At 45.8% G+C, this 26,755-nt stretch overlaps 1 protein-coding gene across 11 annotated transcripts in view; it reads right to left on the bottom strand.

The window, feature by feature from the left end:
- The window catches only part of LOC135106320 (uncharacterized), a 98,179-nt gene that overhangs the window by 21,058 nt on the left and 50,366 nt on the right, over window positions 1-26,755 (bottom strand). For 6 of the 11 annotated variants that reach the window (XR_010271264.1, XR_010271258.1, XR_010271257.1 and 3 more), the window contains exons 2-12: window positions 10,761-10,979; window positions 7,639-8,505; window positions 7,023-7,081; window positions 6,785-6,889; window positions 6,045-6,192; window positions 3,360-3,502; window positions 2,854-2,920; window positions 2,221-2,332; window positions 1,538-1,694; window positions 786-861; window positions 228-354 (exon numbers count right to left, since the gene is read on the bottom strand). Coding sequence is in view for 3 of the 11 variants with exons in the window: in XM_064015210.1 (XP_063871280.1) it covers window positions 228-354; window positions 786-861; window positions 1,538-1,694; window positions 2,221-2,332; window positions 2,854-2,920; window positions 3,360-3,502; window positions 6,045-6,192; window positions 6,785-6,889; window positions 7,023-7,081; window positions 7,639-8,505; window positions 10,761-10,979 (2,080 nt within the window). In the remaining 8 variants the exon portion in view is untranslated. The remainder of the gene's footprint in view (window positions 1-227; window positions 355-785; window positions 862-1,537; window positions 1,695-2,220; window positions 2,333-2,853; window positions 2,921-3,359; window positions 3,503-6,044; window positions 6,193-6,784; window positions 6,890-7,022; window positions 7,082-7,638; window positions 8,506-10,760; window positions 10,980-26,755) is intronic. The other 5 variants (XR_010271259.1, XR_010271260.1, XR_010271262.1 and 2 more) reach the window with 5 other exon arrangements.

The following is a 26,755-nucleotide window of genomic DNA, read 5'->3' on the forward strand; positions in this document are numbered from 1 at the left end:
ATATATATATATATATATATATATATATATATATATATATATATATATATATATATATATATATATATATATATATATATATATATATATATATATATATATATATATATATATATATATATATCGAGTTATCAAATACCGATAAAAAGAAAAGAAAAGAAAGGAAAGAGGAATACAAAAATGACCTTAACCACTACCATTGAAAACATCGCGTGATTGAGACTCACCGTACGAAAGGCGGAGAACATCGCTCAAAGCACTGCACTTCCCCGCTGGCCATACACTTGCACCGCATCTCGCACCCCTGCAGGAACTCCCCCACTGGGTAAGACTCGTTCCCGTAGACACATCCAGCTGCAGGAAGGAGAGCTTGGTTAGTGGGGGCATGAAACGACTCAGTAGATCACCATCTCTAACGATATTTGTGGATTAGGCAATGTTACGTTAGATAACCCACATATAGACAGAAAGAGACATGTTTAATGCAACATAACACACTCTAAGTGAAGATAGTGTCGCTGAGCTTCCTCCCCCTAAAAAATACCAAGAAAGAATGAAAGGAGGAAGTACACTGAGAAAAAAGAATGAAAAGCACATCACATTATCTTCTTAATATTGCAATTTCCCTTTCCTCTTCGTCCTCCGTAGCTTAACATTTCCTTCCCAGCCCTCAAGTTTCCTTTCCGCTTTTCTCACACTCGTTTTAACCCTCACCACTCCCTCTCTCTCCCCCTTGGCCTTCACTTTCCACCTTCCTTCCGTCCCTCCCACGCTCACGCACTCACCCTCCGTCCTCACGTTGATGGTCTCTGTGCTCTCTCGCTGCTTGTCCTCCGCCTCGTCGAAAATAGACACTCGTACCTGGGAGAGAAGACAACAATATGACTTCATAACCCTTCACTCTCACATCTTATTCCACCTTAACTATATGATGGAAAACGGATAATTATGATACATGAAATTGTTAAAGACGTAAAATAAAGAGTTCACTGAAATTATGAGTTCATTTGCCTCATGTTTCGCTCACTCACCTTAATTCTACCTTAACTGCTGGGAGGAAAATGGATAATGATGGTACCTACGTAGAATTACTAAAGACATGTTGAGTTCACTGGATGTATCTTTAAGTTCGCTTTGTAATGTTTTTCTCGTGAAGACAGTGATGATATAGGAGTGGAGTCACCAGGAGTCACCATTAGAGACAAAAAATCTATACACAGTTGTTTAAAATCACAGCAGATAAAGCAGTGGATTTATCACGTAGGACGCTAAAATTAGAGTAAATTGAAACCATGATAAAAAAAAAATACATGGAATGGAACTGAAGACACAAAATATATATAATCGTTAACTTCTCCACTTATGGATAACCCTTTTAGCTCTGTTTTTTTTAGGGATAAGCACTTCAGTGTTTTTTTTTAACCCTTTTATAACCTTTGGCCAGAAACCTTCCTATATAGAAAAATAAATAAACAAATACATATATGGACAAGTGACACACAATGGAACACCTAATCTTTTCTTCCTCAAGTCTCACCTCATAGAGCGTGTCAGGCTCCAGACCTTCCACGGTGAGTCTAGGTTGGAATTCACCGATGGGCACCTCCTTCCTCATCCAGGGCAGCTCCTCACCAGGCGACACCTCCATCTCCTTCCTGTACTCAGCCACGTAGCCTCCCTCGTAAGTCCTGCCCCTGGGGTGGGTAGGAGTGGAAGAGAGAACCTGATTTGCATATCCTTTGAAAGTTCTTGTCTTACATTCAACTTTCCCCGTGTCGCGTGCTTTCGTATTTTACCTACATTCATTTTACAGTTTGTCATCTTACTTCCGTAGCTCTCAAAAGATTTCTGTCTTTCATTCACTCTTTCACGTGTGGGTTGCTTTCATATCTATCTTTATCCCTCCCTTGCGCATTTCTTAAGACACGCGGTTCTCACACCACATTCAGCCTTTAGGTAAGAGACGTCCACTTGGTTATGGAGTGTAAAAATCTCACGTTCTACTCAATAATAATGATCACTATTCTTTTAAGTCATAAAAGACACATATTCTCAAAGTTGCAAATATATACATAAATCCCTAACCTATATATATATTCTCAAAGTCACAAAGTATACATGGATTAGATAAGACTCAGTTAAAAGAATGAAACAAGACATCGAATCACAGTCACGGATTCAAAACGCAGGAAAATCAACAAAAAGGTCTCCAGTGCACACCTGAAGTCATCCCAGGCGAGGGTGATGGAGTTGTGTGTCTTTTCCGTCACCAGCAGCTTGGGCAGGTTGGCCTCCACGCCCTGCCCCTCCGCCGCCTGCACCTGACTGTCGCCTGTTCGCACCAAGGAAGATTCAGTGAGGCAAAATTAAAAGTTGCTGGGCAAATATTTCTCTCAATCCACCTACGACTTTTTAGACAATTATGTGTTGCAGTGTCTTATACAGTTATGTGGCCTGATAAAGACAAAGGAAGACCAAAGCTGGGACAGGGTTAAGTTTGTCTTGCAATCTGTTATTATTGTACTTGTGTTATGACTTTAATGAACTGCATGAGCTCCACACTTAGTCCTGATGAATGAAGGACTAATATGTCTTCACTATATTGCTATTTACGTACGAGTATGCAGTACAAGGAAGAAAACCTGCTTCACATCACACTCAGTAACTGCACTTGACTGAAATTATCCAAGCAACGCTCTCCCAGTTGTCTCAGATTGCTTGAACCTGTTTTGTGCGTGAACATAATACGGAGAGAGGAGGAGGAGGAGGAGGAGGAGGAAGAGGAGGAGGAGGAGGAGGAGTGGGCAGAGGCACCACCACCTTCCCTCCCTGCGTCCTGCCACCAAGACTCACCGGGACACTCGTAAATGAAGCAGCACTCTGGGTCTGCGGGGTCTGGTCGCTGTTCACACGTCGGGTCCTTCAAGGGAAATCGTCACGTTACACTGAGGCTAACTAGAAATTAATGCAGGTTTGTATCATAGGGAGAAATAATGACTTGAATGTGTGTGCTCATATGTCGGGTCCTTCAAAGGGAAATAATTACGTTACTTTGAGGTTTAACTAGAGGTTATTGTAGGGAGGAGGAAACGATAGCCTCTCGGGTCCTTCAGGAGAAACAGGCACTTTACGCTGAGGTTTAACTAGCGATCATTACATATTTATACCAACGAAAAAATAATAATCGGGTTGTTCATCTTACACTGAGGTTTAACTAGAGATTATTACAGGGTTATACCATGGAAGAAATAATAACCTGCATGAGTGTGCACAACAACCCTTGAAAAAAAAAAAAAATCGCAGCGTGTGACAGTCACGTAACATAACTAGACCGGAAACTTGTTGAACGCGGGACTCACCTGCAAGGCACCGTCACGAGGTTGGAGGGCACACCTGGGCTGGCACTCACTCTTGCCGGAGGGTCTGCAGGAACACCTCTTGGCACACCCGTCGAACCACATCTCCCCAATGGCGTGGGACATGTTCTTGAGCCGACAACCTCCTGTAAGCGTGGACCAACATAAATGACCATTGTACAAACCCCAGCGGAGATAGTAATTTGTATTGTATTAATTTTTGTTTTGTTTTAGTGTTTTTGTTGTATAACAGTTTCTTCCAGTTTCGATTCGCCGTCTTGTTGTGTTGATTGCCTATTTTTATTATCGTTCTAATTAAAGGGAGAGGTGTTGGTTCTCTTAATATAAACATTATTTACTTATAGTTTGATTTGGACAAATGGTTTAAGTTCTGAGTCTGTATTTTTCACCATTTCTCGTTAAATATTATTACTTCATAAAAAAAAATATATTCTTCGTAAACACATTTCGTCAACAAAATACTACTACTACTACTACTACCATCACCACCACCACTACTACTACTACTACTACTACTACTACTACTACTACTACTGGCGAGCGAAACAACGTGTAGTGGGGAGAATACTGCCAGTGACGATGACCAGAGCGTACGTGATGTGATAAGTGGGGAGGCTGAGGGTGGGGAGAGAGAGAGAGAGTGACGGATCACCGAGGCGTGAAGGATGACCTTGGCAGTACGTATATCAAGTGACAAGTTAGTGGTGGTGGTGGTGGTGGTGGTGGGCAGGTGGTTGGAAATGAGAGGGCTGATGAGGAGACGAGGAGAACAAAAGGAAAAGGGATAAAAAAAAAGGGAAAAGGAGGAAAAGAAGAATTGGAGGCATATAACGAAGGCAAGAAGAGGAAGAAGAAATTGGAGACGAAGAACGAGGGCAAGGACGAGGAAGAGAACAAGGACAAGAACAAGAACAAAAACAAGAAGCAGAATACAAAAAAAAAAGAAGTAAAGTGAGCAGTAAGAAAAAAAATAGAGAACAAAAGACTGAACAAAGAAAAGGAGACAGAAAAAATAGAGAAAGATACAAGAGAAAGAGTAAGAAAAGCGAAAAAAAGAGGGAGAAGCAAGAGGAAGAAAAAAAAACGAAGGAGAAAGAGGAATAAAGAACAAGAGGAGGAGGGAGAAGAGATGAAGACAAAAGAGGAGACAGGTGAAGGAAGAGGAAGAGGAAGAGACAGAGAGGCAGATGGAATGACTAGGTTCTTTGTTCAGCCCAAGCCGAGTCCTGGGGTGGGTGAAGGGGGAATGTGAGGTCAGTGTGGAGGTGAGAAGAGTAGTGGGGATGGACCGAGGGCGGAAGAGAACTAAGGGACGTATTGGGGGTATTGATCTGGTTCCACGCCACTGGTAATGACGAAGGCGCTGCTGGGGAAGGCGCAGGGCAGGTTCAGAGGGAAGGACGCTAACGGGAAGTACTGAAGGGATGTTAAAGGGAGGTGCAGAAGGGATGTTAAGAAAGTATTGAACGAAAACGAGAGAAGTGGGAGGAAAGAAAATGGTGTACGATATTTTTACATTTAGATAGTGATGAGGAAGGTAAGTTCAAAAAGAAAAAGAGATAGGAGGAGTATAAATCGGAAAAAAAGTGCGCATCATGTTCTTTTCATTCAGATTGATGACAAAGGTACTGTCGGGAAAAGAAAACGAGAGTGAGGAAAAAGAGGGGAGAGGGGAAATTACTGCTGGCCGTTACGGTAATGCAGACTGTTGGGAAATAAAAGGATGCGTGAAAACTAAAGAAAGAGATAAATAAAATCGATGAAGAACAAAAACCTACAAGGAAAAAGGAAACGATTCATGACAAGTGGAAAGAATGAGAGATAGATAGAGAGAGTAAAAAAAAAAGACAGAGAAAAGCAAAAGAAGGAAAAGGGAAGAGGAAGATCAGATTGTGAGCAAGGAAAAAAAAACAATAATCACAGGAAGGAGGAAGTAAGTGAGGAAAACGACGTGGAAGAAACTGGAGGAAATCGAGGAGGGAGGGGAAAAAAAAATACAGCTTCAAGAAATAAATTGCTTTCAGAACACGAATACCAAAAAAAAAGAGCAATTCAATAAAACAAAAATCTCAGCAAAATAAATAAATAAATAAAATAAATAAATAAATAAACAAATAAATAATCCAAGGTTTCTCTTTCGTGCTTCCTCCGCCTCTGGCTTATGTCTTCAAACTATGCGACAAACAGATTGGGGGACGGTTGAGGGGGAGGGAAGAAGAGGGAGGGAGGGGGGAAGAAGAGGTTAGAGGGAGGGTAGCGAAGATGATGCCCCAAAGGAAATGACGTCATCACTTTCCCAGCCTTCTCGCTCTCCCTCACTCACCCTCCCCGCAACCCTTTTCTTCCTGTTCTCCATTTTATTACTTGTGTTCCTCTCATTATTGTGTGTGAGGCTCGTTCTTGTTTGTCCCTCACACGCCCCACCACGCTCATTTTCTGCCTATTCATTTTCATCCCTCTTCTTTTTAACTGTTTTTACGTGAACCCATTGCAGGTGCGTCCCCAGTCACCTTTACCTGTCTCTTCCTTCCCACAGGTGAGACACAACTAATATAACTACTTATTCTCATTCACAGGTACAAAATGACTACCTGATTCCTGGAAGAGATACAATACTTCTCTCTCAATTACCCACCCCCCTCCTCATTCTCTCTCTCAAACACGTACCCTCAGTCTCTACATTAATTTTGGCTGATCCCCCGAAGGAACCTGTCCATTTCAAGGTGTACTGAGTGGATGGCAGGAGGCCGGTGAGTTCTGTCGAGTCTTTTCCGGATTCGACTTGCTTCTGCAGCCACTCCAGTCCATCGACAGCCTGCAAATTGAAACATATCACTGCGTTACTGAAAATTCTCTCTCTCTCTCTCTCTCTCTCTCTCTCTGGTGAAAACGATAGCTAGGTATGCAAAAAAAAGGTGGGAAAAATACAAGGGGGACAAAAAAAAGAAGTGGAGGGCATGGATAGATCGGTGCAGGATGTCAGGGGAAAGTTTAAGGAGAAAAAAGTGAGAAAAGAAAAGAAAAGGGAAAGCTGGTGAATGAATGGAAGACGCATTGAAAAATGACTGAAATAAGAGGGGAAAATGGCCACTTACTAAGGAAAGGAACGTGGAAACAGTAGTGGTAGTGGTAATAGTAGTAGTAGTAGTAGTAGTAGTAGTAGTAGTAGTAGTAGTAGTAGTAGTAGTAGTAGTAGTAGTAGTAGTAGTAGTAGTGGAAAGGAGAAGAAAAGGCGAAACGAGAACAAGGAGGGTAAGAAAGAAGAGGAAGAGAGACGGAAGAGGACGAGGAGAAAAGAGAAGAATGGATAGATTGATTCATGGATGGACTGATGGATGGACGGATGGACGGATGAACGCATGAATGGATGAATAAACATGAATAACAAAACAAAGGAGGATACACGCCTTGTAATAGAGGTCGCCGCCTTTACTCGTGGGCAGAAGGAGAGTGGTGGAGTTGTGTGTCACCTGACGAACCTTGAGGCCGCCCACGCCGCCCTTCGTCTCCAGCTGTTGGGGAAGGGACCGTTAGATCAGCTCCCTTCACGCCCTCATCACTTTACTTCATGAGGGAAAAATTTGTATCCATTTACTGGCGAAAATACACAAGTGAGATCAAACAGGTGAGGCTTTGTGTATTTACCTTGGGGGACTCCGTGGAGACCTCCCGATGTTCCTCAGTGGTGATGTTCTCGCCTTCTGCTGGAGTGAAGAGAGTGTCAGAATTTAATCTTCGCTGATGGGGCGATTCAGTGTCTTAATAAAAGAATCAAGGGCTTTAAGATGCAAAGATGCTTTGTGAAACGAATGTTTACGTATATACAAAAATCAAGGAAAGGTGCAGCCTGGGAAGGACACACGGCAAGGCTACAGATGGCTACGTTGTGGGAAATCAGTGACAGACGTAGAAGGAAGAGGTCATGCCCCAAGAGTCAAGCCGTCATCGCCTGTATGGAAGTACTGCGTCAGAGTGTGTGCCTCGCCCCGTCTTGGTGGAGTGATAGTGACCAAAGTGAGGAGTGGTGTGCGTGTGCGGTGGTGACGTACATCACTGCAGAGGCAGTCACGCAGCAGTGGCCTCGCCTACAGTCCCCGCAGATTAGATATGAATACTTCATTTGCCAGGTAGTTTTTGCCTCAATAGTGATCGGGTTAATGTAACAACAGCTGTGGTGGAATGTTTCAGTAGTGCACGTCGCGGCTGTGGCACCGCTGCCGTCGTGTAGCGCCGACATCGTCCTGTCACTGTCGTCCCTTACCTGCAGCGCTCTTCCCCTCTCTGGTCATCTCCTCCTCCCCCGTGAGATCAGACGGAGGAGGAACGTCAGTGGCAGCTTCCTCTTCTCCCGCCGGCGTGGCAGCCTCCGTGGTGACCACCAACACCTGCTCCTCCACGGTGATGCGGTGCACCTGCTCGCCTGCGTCGTCGTATTCCACTACCACCGCCTGCTGGGCCTCCTCCTCCTCCTGCCCTGCTGCTTCCTCTTGCGTCAGGGGGGTGACAGTGGTCGCTGCTTCAGCTTCTGTCATCTCTTTCACAGCTTGAGCAAAGTCTTCAGCCTCGGACGGAAGAGTGGTGATCTCCATGGGGTCAACCATCGGCGCCTGCTCGGTGTTTGCATCAGGAACAGTCGTGGTGGTCTCCATCTCTTCCATCGGCGTGTCATCGGTGGCTGTGTCTGTCTCCTCGAAGGCAGTCTCGTCTCTCGATGCTTTCTTGTCATTGTTCTTTTCTTTAGCAAGCTCCTTCTCCAGTTCTATGAGCTTCTTTTGGTACTCCTCCCTGTTCGGTGCAGCATTCACGGCGCGGCCCGTGATGGGGAATTTTGACATTTCTTCTTGAGCGACGGGTGGCAGATGGCCCAACGGCGGTGCATCAGAACCCGCGGGGCGCGCCAGGCTGTTGGCGCAGGCCACCACTACGCAGCACTCGTCCGCCCCTGGGCGATTACGCAGCTCAATGCAGAGTTCTTGCTGTGCGTGGTGGCCAGCCAGGAAGAGTCCTGGCGGGCAGGTGACAGGGCCGCAGGTGAAGGTTCCGTCAGCTTGGCAGGTGCAGCGTTCCATGCAGTGCTGGGTGTAGCGCGCCTCACCGGGGGCGTACAGGCGGCCCTCGTACTCACAGCCTGAAGAACACGCTCGTCACTACAGAGTATAGGCGGACACTTTTCCGAATGAGTTTTACATGTGTCAGCGTTGCCGCCATTAATGTGTTAGGGTGAGAGAGGCTGTGGCAGCGTTAGCACGGAGGCCCGGTAGACAGCGCCAGCAGGAGCCGTTGTTGTCGCTGTTAATGCACCGCGCCTCGAGGGGCGCGTGTGCCACATTAGTGATGAGTTGCAGGACGGACAGGACAAAGACAGGTTGGGGCGGCGAGCACCTCCTACGGTTACCTACCTACCACCACCACCACCACGACACACAGCATAACACTACGCGTACTGTACACTGTGGATTCACAATGCAGCATCTCGTCCCTCTATTCAACCAGCATTCACGGTGCACGTCTACAACAAAGGCGGTACACAAAGCCTTCCTTCTTCCTCCACACCGCCAACAGGCACTCCTCGTCCACTAATAAAGACGAAACACTCGCCGCCCACAGACCGCCGTCGCACCAGGAGCGTCATACTGAATTTGTCGAGGGAGCGTGTGGCATGCAGAGAGACACTAGCGCTGAGCGTGTTGAAGGTGAGGAGAGGAAGGTGCTGACACACAGAAAGGAAAGCCATGCAACAAGCAGTGTGAAAAGCAGCAACAAGAAGGAGTGCGATGAATCAGCAGCGGTGGGAGGCTCTACAAACCCCGTGACACCACAAAGTGAGGCAGAGGGAACAGTCAGGGAGTGTGGGTCGTGAGAAAAGTCTTTTGGTGGTAAACGTGAGAATCCCAACCTTCAAGACAACTACCCGCGCTACCAAAGATCAAGGCGGACCTCTGGTAATAGGACAGCCACGAGGCCCTTCCCCTACACGCCGCACAGGCTTGCGGCACCCAGCACCCAGCGCCCAGCACCCAGCATCCAGCCCTCGCCCTGAGATCAATAACCGAGAGAAGAAGTTCGTGCTGGATAACATCACGTAATGATCCATTGAGGGAGACAACAATGGCGGAGGAAGAAGGCGGAGATCTAGTGCGAGGGAAGGAAGTCCCGCTCAGCCTTAGAACACACACTATTACATTCACATTTCCTTCCACGAAGAAGTGTAGACAGGCATCGTGGAGACGGCCAACCGTAAGCGTGCGAGGAACGGCTGAGATCACCACTGTAGCAATTACAAGGAACGTTAAGCGCATTCATCCCATTGTCCCTCATCCGGCTGCCTGTCAGCCATTCATTTCAGGCTGAGGCTGACCCCCTGTCACTCCCCCGGAGGGCGCACCGCCCCACCTCTTCCTCGATTCATCACGGGAGCAAGGTCAACACGCCCCGGGCAGGCAAAGTTCCTGTTCGGGCAATTACGCTTCTAATCATCCCACCTGACTTGTTCCTCTTCCTGCCAGGTATGCATTCACCCTTCGCTCTCCGCGCAACGCGTCCCGCTCCCTCCTGTCACTCGGTAATTAAGAGGAAATTATCGGAGCAAGAGTCAGTCAGCCATTAGTGAAGCGGCAAAGGTTATTGTCCGATTGCAAATTATGTTTGTTTTTGTATTAGAGTTCATTAAGGCGACTCAGCTCCTCTGATTGGCCACCCCGGCAGGTAATACTTGTATTGGCTTCTGTGGCCCTCCATCCAAGCCGCTCCATTCCGCCCCTGGTGTGCTAACTCCAAACCTTCCTTCCTCCCTAGTACCCATAGCCATCCCTCAGCACGCCCCACACAACTGACTGCATTATCTAGTCGTTGTTCTTAAGATTCACAGGAAACCCTTTTCATTCCCCTTCATCACCTCCAGCAACTACGTGTTTCCTATTACTTTTCTCCTTAACTCCTGTCTCCTCTTGCTTCCCATGCCCATCTTCTGTGCTCCACCAACCAACTCCACATTCCCCAGCCTTTAACTTCAAGATTCTCACTCCCTTGATCTATTCATCGTGTCCATTACCCTCCTTCACTTCAATCTCTTCACAATATTTACCCTCTAGCTTCCTACCTCCTCTCACTGGCCTTACCACACTCTCCAATCCACTAACTACGTGACTCTTACTTCCTTCACCCAGTCATCTTGTTCATTAGCACCCTGCGGTCTAACTCCCACACACTTCTCTTCACCCTTGTAGTTCCTGTCACCCTTACCTACTCCTTTACACTCTTCAACTTTATACTCCCTATCACCCTTACCTATTCCTTCACGCTCTTCACCCTTGTACTTCCTATCACCCTCACCTATTCCCCCACCAGCCTGCGTAATGAACCTCCGAGGCACCAAAAACCCACCTTGAGCAGTGCTGTTGACATGGAGACACGCATTGTCCTCTGGGTTTTTAAAGGTGCCTTCCGGACACTCACAGACGGGTTGGTGGTTTCTGGAAAAGCACTTCCCGCCCTGTAGAGTCCCTTGGCACGGCGTAAGGATCGGGCAGGGGTCCACGCACACACCGCCGAGGCAGAAGCGATCCTCAGCGCACTCCTTATCGGCGACACACTTGAACTCAGCTGCAGGGAGACAATGCGAGAAGGTCAATGTCATGGTGAGGTGATAGAATATAAGAGAACATTTGAGAAGATTTATTGTCTCGTTCTATCCTTCCTGTTCTTCTCAGGTTTAGTATATCCCCTCTTTGTTCTCCCCCCTGAGCCTTTAGTTTATCTCTTGCTTGTCGTGTTTTACAGTGAAATATGCTAAGTTCTTTTGTCTTTCCTTTAAATGGTTGTCTTTGTCCTTCTTTCTCTTTCTTTATCTCTCTCTCTCTTTCTCCATGAGTTCTTTATCCTTCATTTCTTGGTTCCGTTTTTTTCTTGTGCTAAGTTCTTTATCTTCCCAATAGTTGTCTTTGTCCTTCCCTTCCCTCCCGCTTCCTTTCTTCTCCTCTGTTACCTGATTCGCTTTTCCCTCCTCCTCCCTCTCCGCAGCCGCCCTCCACACGCAGGAAATGTGGTGTCGCTGCAAGTGGAGGCGGAATACGATAAGGAAACGAGACTTTAACCTAACAAACTCCACATCCGCCTACAAACTCCGCATTCCCACACATCCACTCCCTCCCTGCCACGCAAACTCCACTCCGCGGCGAGGGAAATGAGAGAGAGAGAGAGAGAGAGAGAGAGAGAGAGAGAGAGAGAGAGAGAGAGAGAGAGAGAGAGAGAGAGAGAGAGAGAGAGAGAGAGAGAGAGAGAGAGAGAAAAAAAACAAAGAAACCTATATTAAGAAACAATACAGAAATGAAACTTTAACTTATCAGACTCTCCACGTAGTCCACATTTTCACACATCCACTCACTCCCTCGCCAGACAACCTTCCTCTCCACACCAAGGGAAAATGAGATGAGAAAAAAAAAAAAAAAACACACACACACATTAGGAAACCACAGGGGAGCGAAACTTAACCTAACAGACTCCACATCTACAGCCAAACTCCACCTCTCCGCACAACCGAATCCGCCCCACTCCACAAAAAAAAAATAAATAAATAAATAAATAAATAAACATATATCAATAGAAATAAACAAGTGGCCTCCAGTGAGTAATCTTCCCCGTGGTTGGTCGGCCATGCGTGACGTCACAATGTACACCTGACCAGTGAGTGACCGCGGCAAGGATTCTACCTGTTTCTTACCTTTTATTACACGAATATTACACGCCCGGATCACGCCTCGCTCTGGTTGCCTACGGTGTGCCATTCCCGCACGCCACGGTAGGCTAGGCTAGGTTATATGACGAGGCTGCGAAAGTGAAGCGAGGATGGTCATGACACACTTCACAACACGCAGCACAAATGATTGGGATTCTTGGGGGCACTAAAAAAAAAAAAAAAAAAAAAAAAAAATTGACTATCGTAAACTTAAATTACGACCAAAGTGAGAGAGAGAGAAAAAAAAGGGGGGTGGGAACGGCATTAATCTCATCGGCATGACAAGAAAATACAATAAAAGTTTCTCTCTCTCTCTCTCTTTTCTGCTGCTGTCAATTTCTCTCTCTCTCTCTCTCTCTCTCTCTCTCTCTCTCTCTCTCTCTCTCTCTCTCTCTCTCTCTCTCTCTCAACTTAAGGAAGAATGCCTTCACTGACACGCAACTCAAAGATAGCGAGGGAAAAATTTTAACACCCTGAACAAAGCAAGAAAACGTAATAAATCCACGTTCTTTTCTCCTATTGGCTGTTGGTCTTTTCTCTAAAACAATGAGAAAACAACGTTACCAAAACCTGAAGAAAACGAGAGAAAACTTTAAATTCTCTGAGCATTAAAGGAAAACCTAACAAAAACACATTCCTTTTTTTACTACTTGCTATTAATCTTTTGTCTAAACCAATGAAAAACAAAACAAAACAAGGGAATAAGTTTGATTAGTTAAACCCCTCCCCCCCCACCACACAAACACACAAACACACACACCTATTCTAAAATTTCCTCTTTTCCTATTGGTTGCCTCAAGTGTCCAATCAGATGACACTCTTATGACTCCACTCAGCTAGCATATATATATTTTTAGTCTTGGCGAATAAAAATTTGGTTAAACGCAGACGCTGAATAAATAAAATAGAAGAAGTAAGTTGATAATTCCTCACTTCGGCCTTGATGTTCTTTATTTTTTATGGTGCACCTAAAGACACGGATGAATACATACAGGGAATAACAAAAACGAAAATAAAAGAATACAGAAAAAAAAAAAGAAACTGTCTAATGGTTCTTATCACAACACTCTAATGAGGGAGAGAGAAGAAAAAATGGAAGAGGAAGAAAAAAAAAAAAGAAAAAAGCTACAATGAAGGACAGAACCAAAAGGGAGAAAGATAATACCTGAAAGGAGAATGAAAGTACACGCAAGACAAGGGAATAAATAAATAAAATAAAAGGAAATAGTCATGATAAATAACGAACAACACAAAAAGAAGAGCCGCCGCCAAGCAATAAAGTAGGAAGACGTAAACAAAAAATAATAATAAAATAAATAAATAAATAAATAACAAGCAAAAAAAAAAAAAAGAGCGGTTATTTATTTACAGCAAGACAAAGAACAAAAATTTGGCGAGGAAAATAGAATTGTAAAACACACACACACACACACACACACACACACACACACACACACACACACACACACACACACAACCTATCATCACTGCAAACAAGACACTCCCGTAATACCAATGGTGTGTGTGTGTGTGTGTGTGTGTGTGTGTGTGTGTGTGTGTGTGTGTGTGTGTGTGTGTGTGTGTGTGTGTTCCCTTCTCTACCCTGAAGAAGGCTTAACGAATAAGGTGAAGAAGGAAGAAGAAGAAGAAGAAGAAGAAGAAGAAGAAGAAGAAGAAGAAGAAGAAGAAGAAGAAGAAGAAGAAGAAGAAGAAGAAGAAGAAGAAGAAGAAGAAGAAGAAGAAGAAGAAGAAGAAGAAGAAGAAGAAGAAGGGACATAAACAAATCTCGAAGTGGTGATAATGATAATGATGAAAGGGAAAGAGAAAAGAAGAAATTGTGAGAAAAAAAGAGAAAAAAAATAGGCAAACAGAGCTAATTTCCTGTGGTCCATCCAGAGAGAGAGAGAGAGAGAGAGAGAGAGAGAGAGAGAGAGAGAGAGAGAGAGAGAGAGAGAGAGAGAGAGAGAGAGAGAGAGAGAGAAGCCTGGCGCCCCCTCAAGGTCACCTCTCCTAATGTTGTCTTCTCTCCACGTCCTCGAGAGAAGCATAGGAGGAGGAGGAGGAGGAGGAGGAGGAGGAGGAGGAGGAGGAATAAGGAAAAGGAGGGAGGAGGAAGAGCAGGAGGAATAAGAAAAAGGGGGGAAGAGAGAGAGAGAGAGAGAGAGAGAGAGAGAGAGAGAGAGAGAGAGAGAGAGAGAGAGAGAGAGAGAGAGAGAGAATCATTGGTACTGCTGAAGATGATGCTGGTGATGAACTGATGATGATGATGATGATGATGATGATGATGATGATGATGATGATGATGAAGATGGTGGTGGTGGTGGTGATGATGATGGTGATGATCGGTGATGGCGTTATTTTCGTGGTGCTACTAACACGCCACAGGAGGACGGGAAAATGGCGGGTGTTGGGGAGGAACCAGGACAAGGAGGGAAGAGGAGGGAAGAGGAGGAGAAATATATACTCTAATCACAAGGAGAACAGCGAGTGGTGAAGACTGGCGAGAGGAGAGAAGGGGGAGGAGGAAAGGTGAGAGAGGAGAGAGGGGGAAGGAGGAAAGGTGAGAGAGGAGAGAGGGGGCAGGAGGAAAGGTGAGAGAGGAGGAGACAAATGCTCTTCCTTTCTCACTCTTTTCCTCCTGTGCCTCATCCTCCCAGTCCTCCCCCTCGTCTCCCCCCACGGATGAGAACCTCCCTTGGGGCAGATTGTTCTCTGACATCAACAAATATTCCGGTGTACACGTCACTGCCACACACACACACACACACACACACACACACACACACACACACACACACACACACACACACGTATACATGCTGCTGCCTCACTCCCCAGCTATCCCAGCCAGCCATTAACAAAGGACTAAAAATACATGAAAAAAAATTAACACCTGATGGATTATTGCAGTGGGAATAACTATTACTTGTGTTTGTCTTGTTTCCTCTAAGGATAAGGTTTTCTAGGTACGTGATTTAGGTATGTTCGTTAGCTACATTCTCTAATTTATCTACGTTTTCTAATTATAGTTGTCTTTTTTTTTCTGGCAGCAAGGCATTTATTTTCAAGTCTCGGTTGGGTATTAGTACAAAAAAATAATCAATATGTAAATAAACGCACGTCTCTTTTCGTTCCCTTAATGAGATATGTTAGAAAAAAAATTTACAGGTTTTGTGTTCACCACGACGCCTTTATTGCTCTTGTCCCCTTCTTTCTCCCTCTCTCTTTCCTCTTCCCTTTATTTGCTGTTGCTATCCTCTTCTCCCCCTTGCTACTACAACTGCTCTTGCTGCTTCGACCCCCTCCTCATGCTCCTCCTCCTCCTCTTCCCTTCATCCGTCATCCCCCCTTGGCCTCCCTCTTCCCTCTTCAACCGCCACCAGGCTCTCTCGACCGTGTCTCAACGCGTGGCAACGACTGGTGCTGAGAGGCGGGGAGACCAAGACAGCGAGGACGAATCGTGGGAAACAGCGTCTTCCTCACAAACACGGCGAGGAGGAGGGGCGGCGGAGTGGAAGAGGAAGAGGAAGGTGGCAGGATGAGGAAGGGGAAGAGGAAAGGGGAAAGGATGGGGGAAATTATGCTCCTCTTGTGATTTCTGACGATGGTGACTCGGACCGGGTCTTTCCATTGCAGCCTGACCTTCACACACACACACACACACACACACACACACACACACACACACACACACACACACACACACACACACACACACACACACACACACACACAGGTCTATCCTTTGGCTGAAGTGTCTAGTGTAAATTACCGCCCATTATCTGACAATAACATATCGTGTCAGAGTGTACACTTCCTGCCCTTCTTCTTTTCTTCTTCTTCCTCCTCCTCCTGCTTCTCTTTCTTCTCGTTCTTCGTTGTTCTTTTGTTGCAGTCATCTCCTTTATTACTATTCTGTCACCGGTGTTGTTATTATTCTCGTTATTGTCATTATTCTCATTACTATTGCTGTTATTATCATCATTATCATCAATATTGTTAATGTCACTGTCATTATCTTCATTTTCATCATCATCATCACTGCATTTGTTTTGGCATTTGCTGTTACTGTCTCCAATGTTGAAACGCAGCAGTCGCCGCCGGAGGAGCCACGGGGAGGGAGGTCGACGGGTCCTGGGAGCCTGGCTGCCTGGGACCCTGGGAATGTTCAAGTGTACGACTCCCGCCTCAGCACTCGAGTTCCGGTGAGTCAGGAGCGGCAGTCATGCAATCCGGACCTAAACGCGGGAAGACGACCATCACACGCCGCGCCGAAGGTCCTGATGCGCCGCGAAGGTTCCTCATCTCCCCGGCGTTGTCATGTCTCCGAAACGTGACTATCTGGTGCTCATCCTCCCCTTCGCTGGCTGTCCCTGGCTGGCTGGCGGCGAGCAGCGTTAGCACTTCTCTGTGAAAGGTGCGCATGGTGCCGCAGCCACCGGTGTGTGAAGTGTGGCTGGCACCATCTTGCATGGCATCTTCATGCCCACTACCACTTCGCACCACCTTAAAAACAAACATCGAGACGCCTCAAGTATCGTGGCATTGTACCGATAGCGACCATTCCTGCACCACTGCCCCTCACTACCCATCTGCCGCCACCAACACACCACCCACACAACCATACAGACACACAAGCATGCGCAGGAACGCACACACACGTGCAGGCGTGCACTGCGGCATGTAGTGGGTGGTGGGGCGCGGAGTGAAGGTCAGAGAGAGCCTCAGGGCCCGGGTACGGCGGAGCGACCTGCCCTCCCGGCCTCCCTCTCCTCCATCCACCCCACAGCCTCCTCTCCCCACCACCTCATGTACTGTGTTCCTTCAGTCGGGAGGAAGGAGTACCTGCCGCCTCGTCCCATGCTGAGGGCGCCACACTCCCTGACAGGCGTGCTGCTGCCCTCTGCCCTGGACAGACTTCTACCACAGCGGCGGCCGAGGCACGCGAGAGGGCCCAGGGGCACTTGATGGGCGTGGAACCTTCGAGCTGGCCACCTCTCTCCCTCTTCATTCTCCTCCTCTTCCTCTATTATCATACAACTTATTCTTCTAATTCTTGTCTTCCTTCTCTGGCAGCTCGCCTCAAGAACAGGAAAAAAACCACGTCGGGGAAACAATCAAAGGAAACAACACAAAGTTCAGACAACAGAGAAAACGAGAGATTGGAAAGATAAACAGAGAGAGAGAGAGAGAGAGAGAGAGAGAGAGAGAGAGAGAGAGAGAGAGAGAGAGAGAGAGAGAGAGAGAGAGAGAGAGAGAGTAGGAGGAGAGAGAGAGAGAGGGGGGCGGGAAGATACAGAAGGAAAGAAGGAAGGTGGATGGGAAGACAAGGTAACCGCACTCTTTAGTCTGAAACATGCAATCACCAGCGGCTGCAAACACCAACAATGAACAATGACAAGACACAGGAACACTCACACACAACCCACCCAACGGCCGCTTGTACACATAAAGGTTTACACGCTGTACATTAGTGTTGCGAGCATCGTCTTTTGCTGCTGTTTGTGGTCTCTTTCCCCCCAAAACCACAAGAGAGAGGAGGACTTTTAGGGCTCCACGTCCTACGCACCGCCAGCATCACCATAACTGTTATCACCAGTAGGAGGAACATTATCACGTAAGAATGATTACAGCACAGAGCCGGGAACAAAAGCCAGGAGAAGCGACGACGAAGCTGTGCGGAAAAGGCAACATGACTCAGCCTTCAGACACCCCTCGCGAGCCCCACCCAGCCTCAGCATCCCAACCCAGGCACTCAGCACTCCTCACGGCCCTCTATAGCGAGGTTAGCACCCCCGCCCCCCCCCAGGCATCTACACCTACTACCCCCGATATAGCAAACATTCTTATTCATAAGTTGAAGCCTTCCTCCCCTCCATCTTCTCTCTCGCTCCCGACCCGTCTCCCCTCCCGCCAGTCCCTCCCTTCTCCCTGCTTCCCTCCCGCCCCCCGCCACTGCCCAGCGTTGCGTATGCCGCCGCGGGAGGAGCGTCGCCGCGGCAGGCCTGAGGTTGACCGCCCTGCTTCACAACCTGGATCAGGAGGGAGAAGTTGAGCCCGCCTGACCTTGGAGTCTCGCGCCGGACACCATCCAGCGAAGGGAATGAGGCGCAGAGGCGAGGGACGGCAACCAGCGGCGATATCAGGAGGGAGGAGTGGGAGAAATGGGAGGTGCTGAAGATGTTGAAGAAGAAGAACAATAACAACAAGAACAAGAACAGGAAAAAAGAGAAGAAAAATAACAAGAGAAGAAAAAGAAGAACAAGGAACAACAACAAAAAACAAGAATAAGAGGTGATAATGGTGATGATGATGATAATGATGACAAGGAAGGGGCACACCAACACTGAGGTGACGCAGGCTACACCAGGTCACCCTCCCGTTAGATGCTGAGGTAGATGGCAGCACCGTCACCAAGATTAATACCTGGGCCACACCGCGTCTTTCCTCCTCCAACACCTGTCCGGCGCCCTCCCCCGCCCGCTCACCTGCCTTCCTCGTAACGCCCACAGGTGCGAACACTGGCACACCTGTCTAAGCATAACTTCAATAGAAGAAGCATGTCATTATAATTAAGTTTGCCGAGACTCGCTGAAATATATGAACTAACGGGTGGAAAACATATGCCAGAGTTTCCCAGTTTCCAGTTTCCCTCGTGTATCATGGCCAGGGACGGTGCCTCTGAACGAAAGACTTTGGATTAGGCATTTAGGGAGCCGTTACCCCGAGTGGATGCCCCTCTTCCTACCCTCGGCCAGGATTCGAACCCGTACGCTTGAGAACCCCTCGGTCCCCAGAGTGCGCGCGGTCCACATACAAACTACGCTAAAAAAAATAACTACAATATAAGAACTAGCAGATGGGAAACATATGCGCCGGGAAAAACAGATTAAAAGTATGACTATCAACACACCTGTTTCTACCTCTAATTAAGCAACGAAACAGTATATTACTATCATTAGCTTTACAAACCACATTAAAACTCACTAAAATAAAAACGAGTAGGTAGAGAAAACATATGCCAGAGAGAGAGAGAGAGAGAGAGGAGAGAAGAGAGAGAGAGAGAGAGAGAGAGAGAGAGAGAGAGAGAGAGAAACCAAATTAAAACTACGACTCCCGCTCTCCCTCACTGTCCTCGAGAGAAAGTTGTACTGAAGCAAAGAAAACGTTTCGAACACGACAAAGAAAACGAGACGTGTATTCCGCCCCTGTATATATTTCATGCCATGTGGCGGCGAGTACGTGCAGGAGTATCAATGTGTTGTATTCATCGCTGACTCGGCAGCCCCTTCAGGTGTTGCCCAACGGACCCGCCGGCTGTGGTGGTGGTTGGGTGGTGGTGGTGGTGGTGGTAGGAAAGGGAAAGAAGATACACATCAACAAACATGGGGAACAGAATTTGAACTCAGGAAACCGAAACAAGAATCAGAGAGAGAGAGAGAGAGAGAGAGAGAGAGAGAGAGAGAGAAAGAGAGAGAGAGAGAGAGTAGAGAGAGAGAGAGAGAGAGAGAGAGAGAGAGAGAGAGAGAGAGAGAGAGAGAGAGAGAGAGAGAGAGAGCACCCTGGCCCACCGCAGCCCCTCCTCCCCCTCAAAGAGCTGATCACTATCTGGAAGCATTGAAATCTCCGGAGTCTTCCTTCCCTTCCTTCTCATCTTTTTCCTCTCTCTTTCTTTCTCTGTTTTATAGCTCATTATCATTCTGTATACCAATGTCTCCCTCACTCACCCCCCTCTCTCTCTCTCCCTGATACAAGCTACACTGAAAACAAAAAAGAAAAAGTTAGTAGATAGAAAGGTGATCCGCAAACAAGATAAGGCGTGTGATGGACAGAAAATGCATACTGATACCTCCTCTTCCTCTTCCCCTTACCAACAACACCCTCCTCCTCCTCCTCCTCCTCCTCCTCCTTCCTCCTCCTCCTCCTCCTCCACCTCCTCTTAGCATGACCACCACGTGTACTTCCCCATCCTCCTTCCTCCCCTTTGTATTCTATCCTCCCTTCCTCCTCTTCCTCTCCGTCTCCCCTATATCTCTATCCTCCAGTTCTGTTCTCCCCTCCCCCCGCATCCTGTCTCTATCCTTCCTACACTTGTTCTGTCCATTGTAAATAAAGACAATTAGTTTGTAAAGTGATACCTCCATTGTGTGTGTGTGTGTGTGTGTGTGTGTGTGTGTGTGGGGGGATGTGAAGTCTAATATATAGATAAGCACACACACACACACACACACACACACACATTAATATGTAAAAGCCAAAACTGCTTTTCTGTGAATAAGAAAATAAACAAAAACACAAAAAAAGAAAAATAACTGCAAAATAAATAAAAAAAAAGATGAAAAAAGGGAACAAAAAACAATTAAAAAAAAAATCTTAAAAAAAAATCTAGAACTAAGACAATGAAGAAATTTATTAAGACAAAGGAAATAAAGAGTTCTGAATTCTCCCACAAGCGAATACCGACCATGACACCCACCCAGCAGGAGAGACGAGAGAGGCGGGCTGAAAGCATACACGATAACGACACTAATGGTCAAAATTAGAGATAAGTGGTAGTCTCTCCTTCTCCTTCTCCTCCTCCTCCTCCTCCTCCTCCTCCTCTTTCCTTCTCCATTCGATCAGCTGTGAATAAAATCAGGTTGGTTACTATTGCGTGTTGAGAGAGAGAGAGAGAGAGAGAGAGAGAGAGAGAGAGAGAGAGAGAGAGAGAGAGAGAGAGAGAGAGAGAGAGAGAGAGAGAGAGAGAGAGAGAGAGAGAAGTTGCTATATTATTATTCTAACAGCTTCTTTCTCAGCCATCCTCTAGGGTTCACACACACACACACACACACACACACACACACACACACACACACACACATAAAATTCTTAATGAACTAAATTCCCACGAATCGTTATAAAGAAAATTCGACTTAGGGACAAAATCAAATAAAAAATAAATAAAAATAAATCACAAGGCGATAGCAGACAATGGTATTTCTTTCATATATATTTCCATGACGTTCAAAAATGTTCGAATTGGCGCTTTTACGTTCCTGTGACATTCTTTCTTGCATGAGCTCACGATATTTGCCTTTTCTTTCCTCTCTAGCTATTATTATTATCATTATTATTATTTTCCTCTCATTTCCTTTTCCCCAGAGCATTGCCTCCTCATTTCTTTTTCATCTCCCTCTTAGCGGTAATTTGTATTTTTCGCTTTTTGTCTGTCTGCATCTCTCTCTCTCTCTCTCTCTCTCTCTCTCTCTCTCTCTCTCTCTCTCTCTCTCTCTCTCTCTCTCTCTCTCTCTCTCAACCATTTCGAGCTATATTACTGAGAGAGAGAGAGAGAGAGAGAGAGAGAGAGAGAGAGAGAGAGAGAGAGAGAGAGAGAGAGAGAGAGAGAGAGAGAGAGAGAGAGAGAGAGAGAGAGAGAAGTATAACAGGAGGAACAGCAAAAACCCGCCTATCCTTGACTGAGGCAGGTGGAGGTAACGGCGTCCCCTATCAACTCGCCCCTGCTGTCTCCTCCACCTCTTAAATGAAGCTTCGAATCCACCAGAGCACGTAAAAATAACCTTCTGTTCCTATCAAATATACCCCGAGTCGTCATAAGTAGTAGTAGTAGTAGTAGTAGTAGTAGTAGAAGTAGAGGGTCAGTTTAGTTGGGTACGTTTTCAGTTAAGAATGTTACGTACTGGCAATGTTGCGCAGTACGTTTCTATTCTGACCTTTCTAAGCGGAGATGAAAAAAAAAAAAAAACAAGAGAGAAAATGATGGATTCCTCAGAAGAACTATTATTATCAGAGAAGAACACCGTCACTTCCAGTCCATTTTTCAAAAGTTCATAGGCACGGTTTCGAAATAAAGAAGAGAACGAAAGAAAACGAGAGAGAAAAATAGACTGAGATGTTGTACGTGTATCTTTACTTGATTAGCTTTTTATTGCCGCCGGGAGAACGAGTGTTGGATGATTATGTAAACACACACCCACACCCAACCACCCACCCACATACACACACACACACACACACACACACACACACAGAGAAAGACCCCAACGTGATAACCCTTCACTTTTTTCCTAGTACCCTTCACTCGGGACGCAGAGGGGAGGGGGAAACTAGTGGAAACTGCGACAAAAAATAAGCTGAAGACCTCGAGGAAAAAAAAGAAGTGTTTACGGGGCGTGGCGGGAGGCCAGAGGGAAGGAGGCGAGGCGAGGCGAGGCGAGGGAGAAGAAAGGTCAGTGGGGCGACCATCAGAGGGAGGTAGTGTTACTCCACCTGGCACGTGTTTTGAGGGAGTGAGAGAAAACGTGAGAAGGGAAGGAAAGATGTAAAGAAAAAGGGGACCGAAAGAAGACTGATGAAGGAGTTTAAGGAGGGGCGTAAAAAAACATAAAAGAGAAACGAGTGATGAAGGAGCGTGAGGTAGCAAGGAAATACTCGTATGTAAAAAAAAAAAAAGGAGGGGTGGGGAAACGAGAGTGATGAAGGAGAGTGAGGAAGGAAGGAGAGGTGTAAAAATATAAACTAGAAACGAGTGTGCGGAGGGAGCGTGAGGAAGCAAGGAAAAAAAAACAAAAAAACGAAGGGATAAGAAGGACAGAGTAAAGGTGAACAGTTTCCCAGGAGGAGGAGGGAAAACAAGGGAATGTGTGGTAAAGGAAATGAGGAAAACGACCACGAGGAGAATTACTGAAGGAGAATGATGATGAAATGAGTTAGTGGTTGAGAAAACAAAAACAAAACAAAAAAAGTCAGTAATAGTAACAAAATAATCAAATAAAAAAAAAACTCAATTTCGTGGCTTGTCAATTTGTAGTTTCTTGGCGCCCACACACACACACACACACACACACACACACACACACACACACACACACACACACACACACACACACACACAATTGGTCGTATTTATAGTAATGTCTGCACTTCACAAAACACTTTTATAACCCTGACATTCAAACTGACTATCCTATCCTTGCTACACTCTTCCGCTGCTTAGGAATTCACTCACTGCCTCTTCACGTGACTACACACACACACACACACACACACACACACACACACACACACACACACACACACACACACACACACACACACACACACACAGTAAAATTTTTCTCCATGGCGTGAATGTTTTTTTGTTTATATCCCCCTCCTCCTCCTCCTCCTCCTCCTCCTCCTCCTCCTCCTCCTACCCCCGTCCTAATATTTTTTGTCTGTACCTCGCATTTTCTTAAACAATGTCCTCCTCCTCCTCCTCCTCCTCCTCCTCCTCTTCCTCCTCCTCCTCCTCCTCCTCTTCATCCTTGTCCTCCTGATATAAATTTCTTCCATATTCAAATAAAGGAAATTACTATTTTCCTTGCAATCTTCTCCTATTTTCCTTACGGCTCTTCCTGTACTTTTCTTCGTCCTCCTCCACCTCCTCCTCCTCCTCCTCCTCCTCCTCCTTGTTTAACCTTTGTTCCTTCATACTCATCTGTTTCGGGAGGACCTATATATATATATATATATATATATATATATATATATATATATATATATATATATATATATATATATATATATATATTTGTTGCTCTTTTCCCCGGACACTGTGGCTGTTTCTTGTCCGGCATACACACCTGAGGGAAGGAAAAAGACGAATTAGAATAACAAACATCAACCTCGACATGAAGAAACAACAGCAACAAACTAACTAACCAACAAACTAACTAACTAACTAACTAACATATTGTCATGCACAGGAAAAAAAAAATGAATAAATAAACTCAACAACGAAAGGAAAGATTACAAAAAAAAAAAAAATGTAGGTAAAAAAACTACGAGAAAAATGAATGAAAGACGAAGTGAAAGAGAGAAGAAGGAAGAAATATAAAACAGCAAATCACTAATGCGATAAAACAAACACGGCTGCCGCTCCTCCTCCCTCAGGCAAGTTATGAAGACGTAATGATCACCCAAACAATCTTGCGTGACCGTGGCCTTCCTTACCCTTCCCCCCACGACCACCATCCATCCCCCCTCACCCTTCTCTCCCCTAATCCCTGTCCTTCCTCCCCTTTCTTCTCACCCTCTAATACCCTCTCACCATTCTATCACCCCTCTCTCTCTTCCTCATCCGCCATAATTCCTTCCAGCTCCTTCTCCACCCTCCAGATACTCCTTCAAGGCCGCAGGATGTCCCACCACAGGTATAAAAAATGAATAATTCCTACGATGGTTTGCAGGAGGCTCAGGGCAGCTCCTTATTCGTGTCTTTTTTTTTTTCTCTCTCTCTCTTTTTTTTTTTTCAACGTGGATAGGAAGTGTCGTTATTTTTTTTATCAGGCGTCTTGGTGTTTTGTTTTCGTTGAAGGAGGCATGGCATCTTTGTTTCCTGTTGGTATATTACGATTATGCGTGTCTCCTTTGTGTGGGAAGGCATCTTTTTGACCGGTGTTCTGTTTTCTTTTTTTCTTTTTTTTTTTGTTTGTTTGTTTGGTGGTTTGGTAGAAGACAGTTGCTATGATTAATGTTTTTTTCTTCCTTCTTTTCTTTCTTTCTTTCTTTCTTTCCTTCTTTTCTCTCTTTCTTTGGTGGTTTGGTGGAAGACAGATGCTATGATCGCCTTTCTTTTCTTTTCCCTCTTTCTTTCTTTGTTTGGTAGTTTGGTAGAAGTTCGTTTGGTTTAAGACAAATGCTATGATTAAAGTTTTTTTCTTTCCTTCCTTTCTTTCTTTCTCTTTGTTAATTTAGTATAAGACAAATGCTATGACTGATAATCCTTTCTTTTCCTTCTTTATTTATTTATTTCTGCTCGTTCAATAGAAGACAGAATACTATAACTGGAATTTATCTTTTCTTTACTTCATTCTTCCTTCCTGTTAAGTTCAGATGCGAGTGGTCGAGGGAACATAACAAAAGATGCAAAGTGTGTATGTAGGTGTTGCAGGGATTCCACAGTGGCTGGGCAGTGGCGGAGAATCTTTAGCCCCGGAACGAAAATAATGCTGGGAGTTTGTAAGTTTGTGTCTGTAATGCTTCGTGTCCCAGGCAGTTTTCGCTCGTTGACGAATTATTGCGCTCTTCCTGCTTCGTTTTTTTCGTTATTCCACATTTGTCTTATCTGACTTTTCTTATATACGTGCGTGCGCAGTTTTTTTCTCCTCTTTTTTTTCTGTTTTTCTGTTTATTTTCTTCTTCTGTTTATTTGTATATGTAAAATCTCTGTTTATTTCTTCTGTTTGTCATTTTCTTCTTCTTTTGTGTATCTGCATGATAATTTCTCCTGTTTGTCATCTTCTTCTCTCCTGTTTGTCATTTTCTTCTTCTTCTGTCTATCTGTACACGTAATCTCTCCTATTTGTCATCTTCTGTCAATCTGTACATACACTTTCTCCTTTCTGTCGATCTACATAAGCTACTGACTTCACATTAAACCTCGAGTACATTATGCTGGGTGTTCATGATCTCGTCCCACGCTGCTCAGGACAAATTCGTTCAGTCAGCACCAGCCAGTACCAGCCAGCACCAGCAAGCGCTCACAAGGCCAGTCCCTCCATCCCTCCCTCCCTCTCTCCCTCTCTCCTTGGTGCAACAGAGTGAGAAAATATTTGAGTGTCTGTACGTCTTCCCATCTGAGGACACGCCATCTTCGTCTGCACTCAATAAAGTGTTTTGAAATATTGAGAGGGTTTGTAGATATTGAGAGAAATAAAGTGATTTGTTACATCTCTCTCTCTCTCTCTCTCTCTCTCTCTCTCTCTCTCTCTCTCTCTCTCTCTCTCTCTCTCTCTCTCTCTCTCTCTCTCTCTCTCTCTCTCTCTCTCTCTCTCTCTCTCTCTCTCTCTTTATGTACAGTGCGTGTGTGTGTGTGTGTGTGTGTGTGTGTGTGTGTGTGTGTGTGTGTGTGTGTGTGTGTGTGTGTGTGTGTGTGTGTGTGTGTGTGTGTGTGTGTGTGTATCTATCCTGTTCATCAGTACTGGCAGCAACAGCAGTAGTGTAGCAGCAACAGCAGTAGCAGCAGCAGCAGTAGCAACAACAGCAGCAGCAGTAGTAGTAGTAGTAGTAGTAGTAGTAGTAGTAGTAGTAGTAGTAGTAGTAGTAGTAGTAGTAGTAGTAGTAGTAAAAAAATTCAGACCGATAGATGTTGTCGTATCTGTCCCCCTCCCGCCTCTCTCTCTCTCTCTCTCTCTCTCTCTCTCTCTCTCTCTCTCTCTCTCTCTCTCTCTCTCTCTCTCTCTCTCTCTCTCTCTCTCTCTCCCCAACTCCCAAACAAAGGTGAAGACAGCGCCACCTCTCGTCCCATTGTGTCCCGTGATGCAGCTGGCTGGCGTGGGGAGACTGACAACACTACAGCACAAGAGAGGCCGGGGAAGGGAGGCAGGGATGGAGCGAAGGTTGGGGAGTGGGCGAGGGTGAGAGTGCGTCGGGGAGGGTGGGACAGGTGAGAGGGGCGGAAGGTGGAACGGAAATTCCTCGCCACTGACTTGAAAAAAAAATACGTGGGTGTGAGGGAGAGAATAAAGAGAGGCAAAGAGGGAGAATGAAAGAAAGGAGGAGAAAGAGAAAGTAGAGGTGTGTTTCTAAGAGGCGGTCACCAGGGAAGGGTTACCGGAAGCGAGGGAGGGGGAGAAGGGAGAGAAGGAATGGAGGGAGGGAAGGA

Source organism: Scylla paramamosain, chromosome 13 (genome assembly GCF_035594125.1).
Source record: "Scylla paramamosain isolate STU-SP2022 chromosome 13, ASM3559412v1, whole genome shotgun sequence".
Classification (NCBI taxonomy): domain Eukaryota; kingdom Metazoa; phylum Arthropoda; class Malacostraca; order Decapoda; family Portunidae; genus Scylla; species Scylla paramamosain.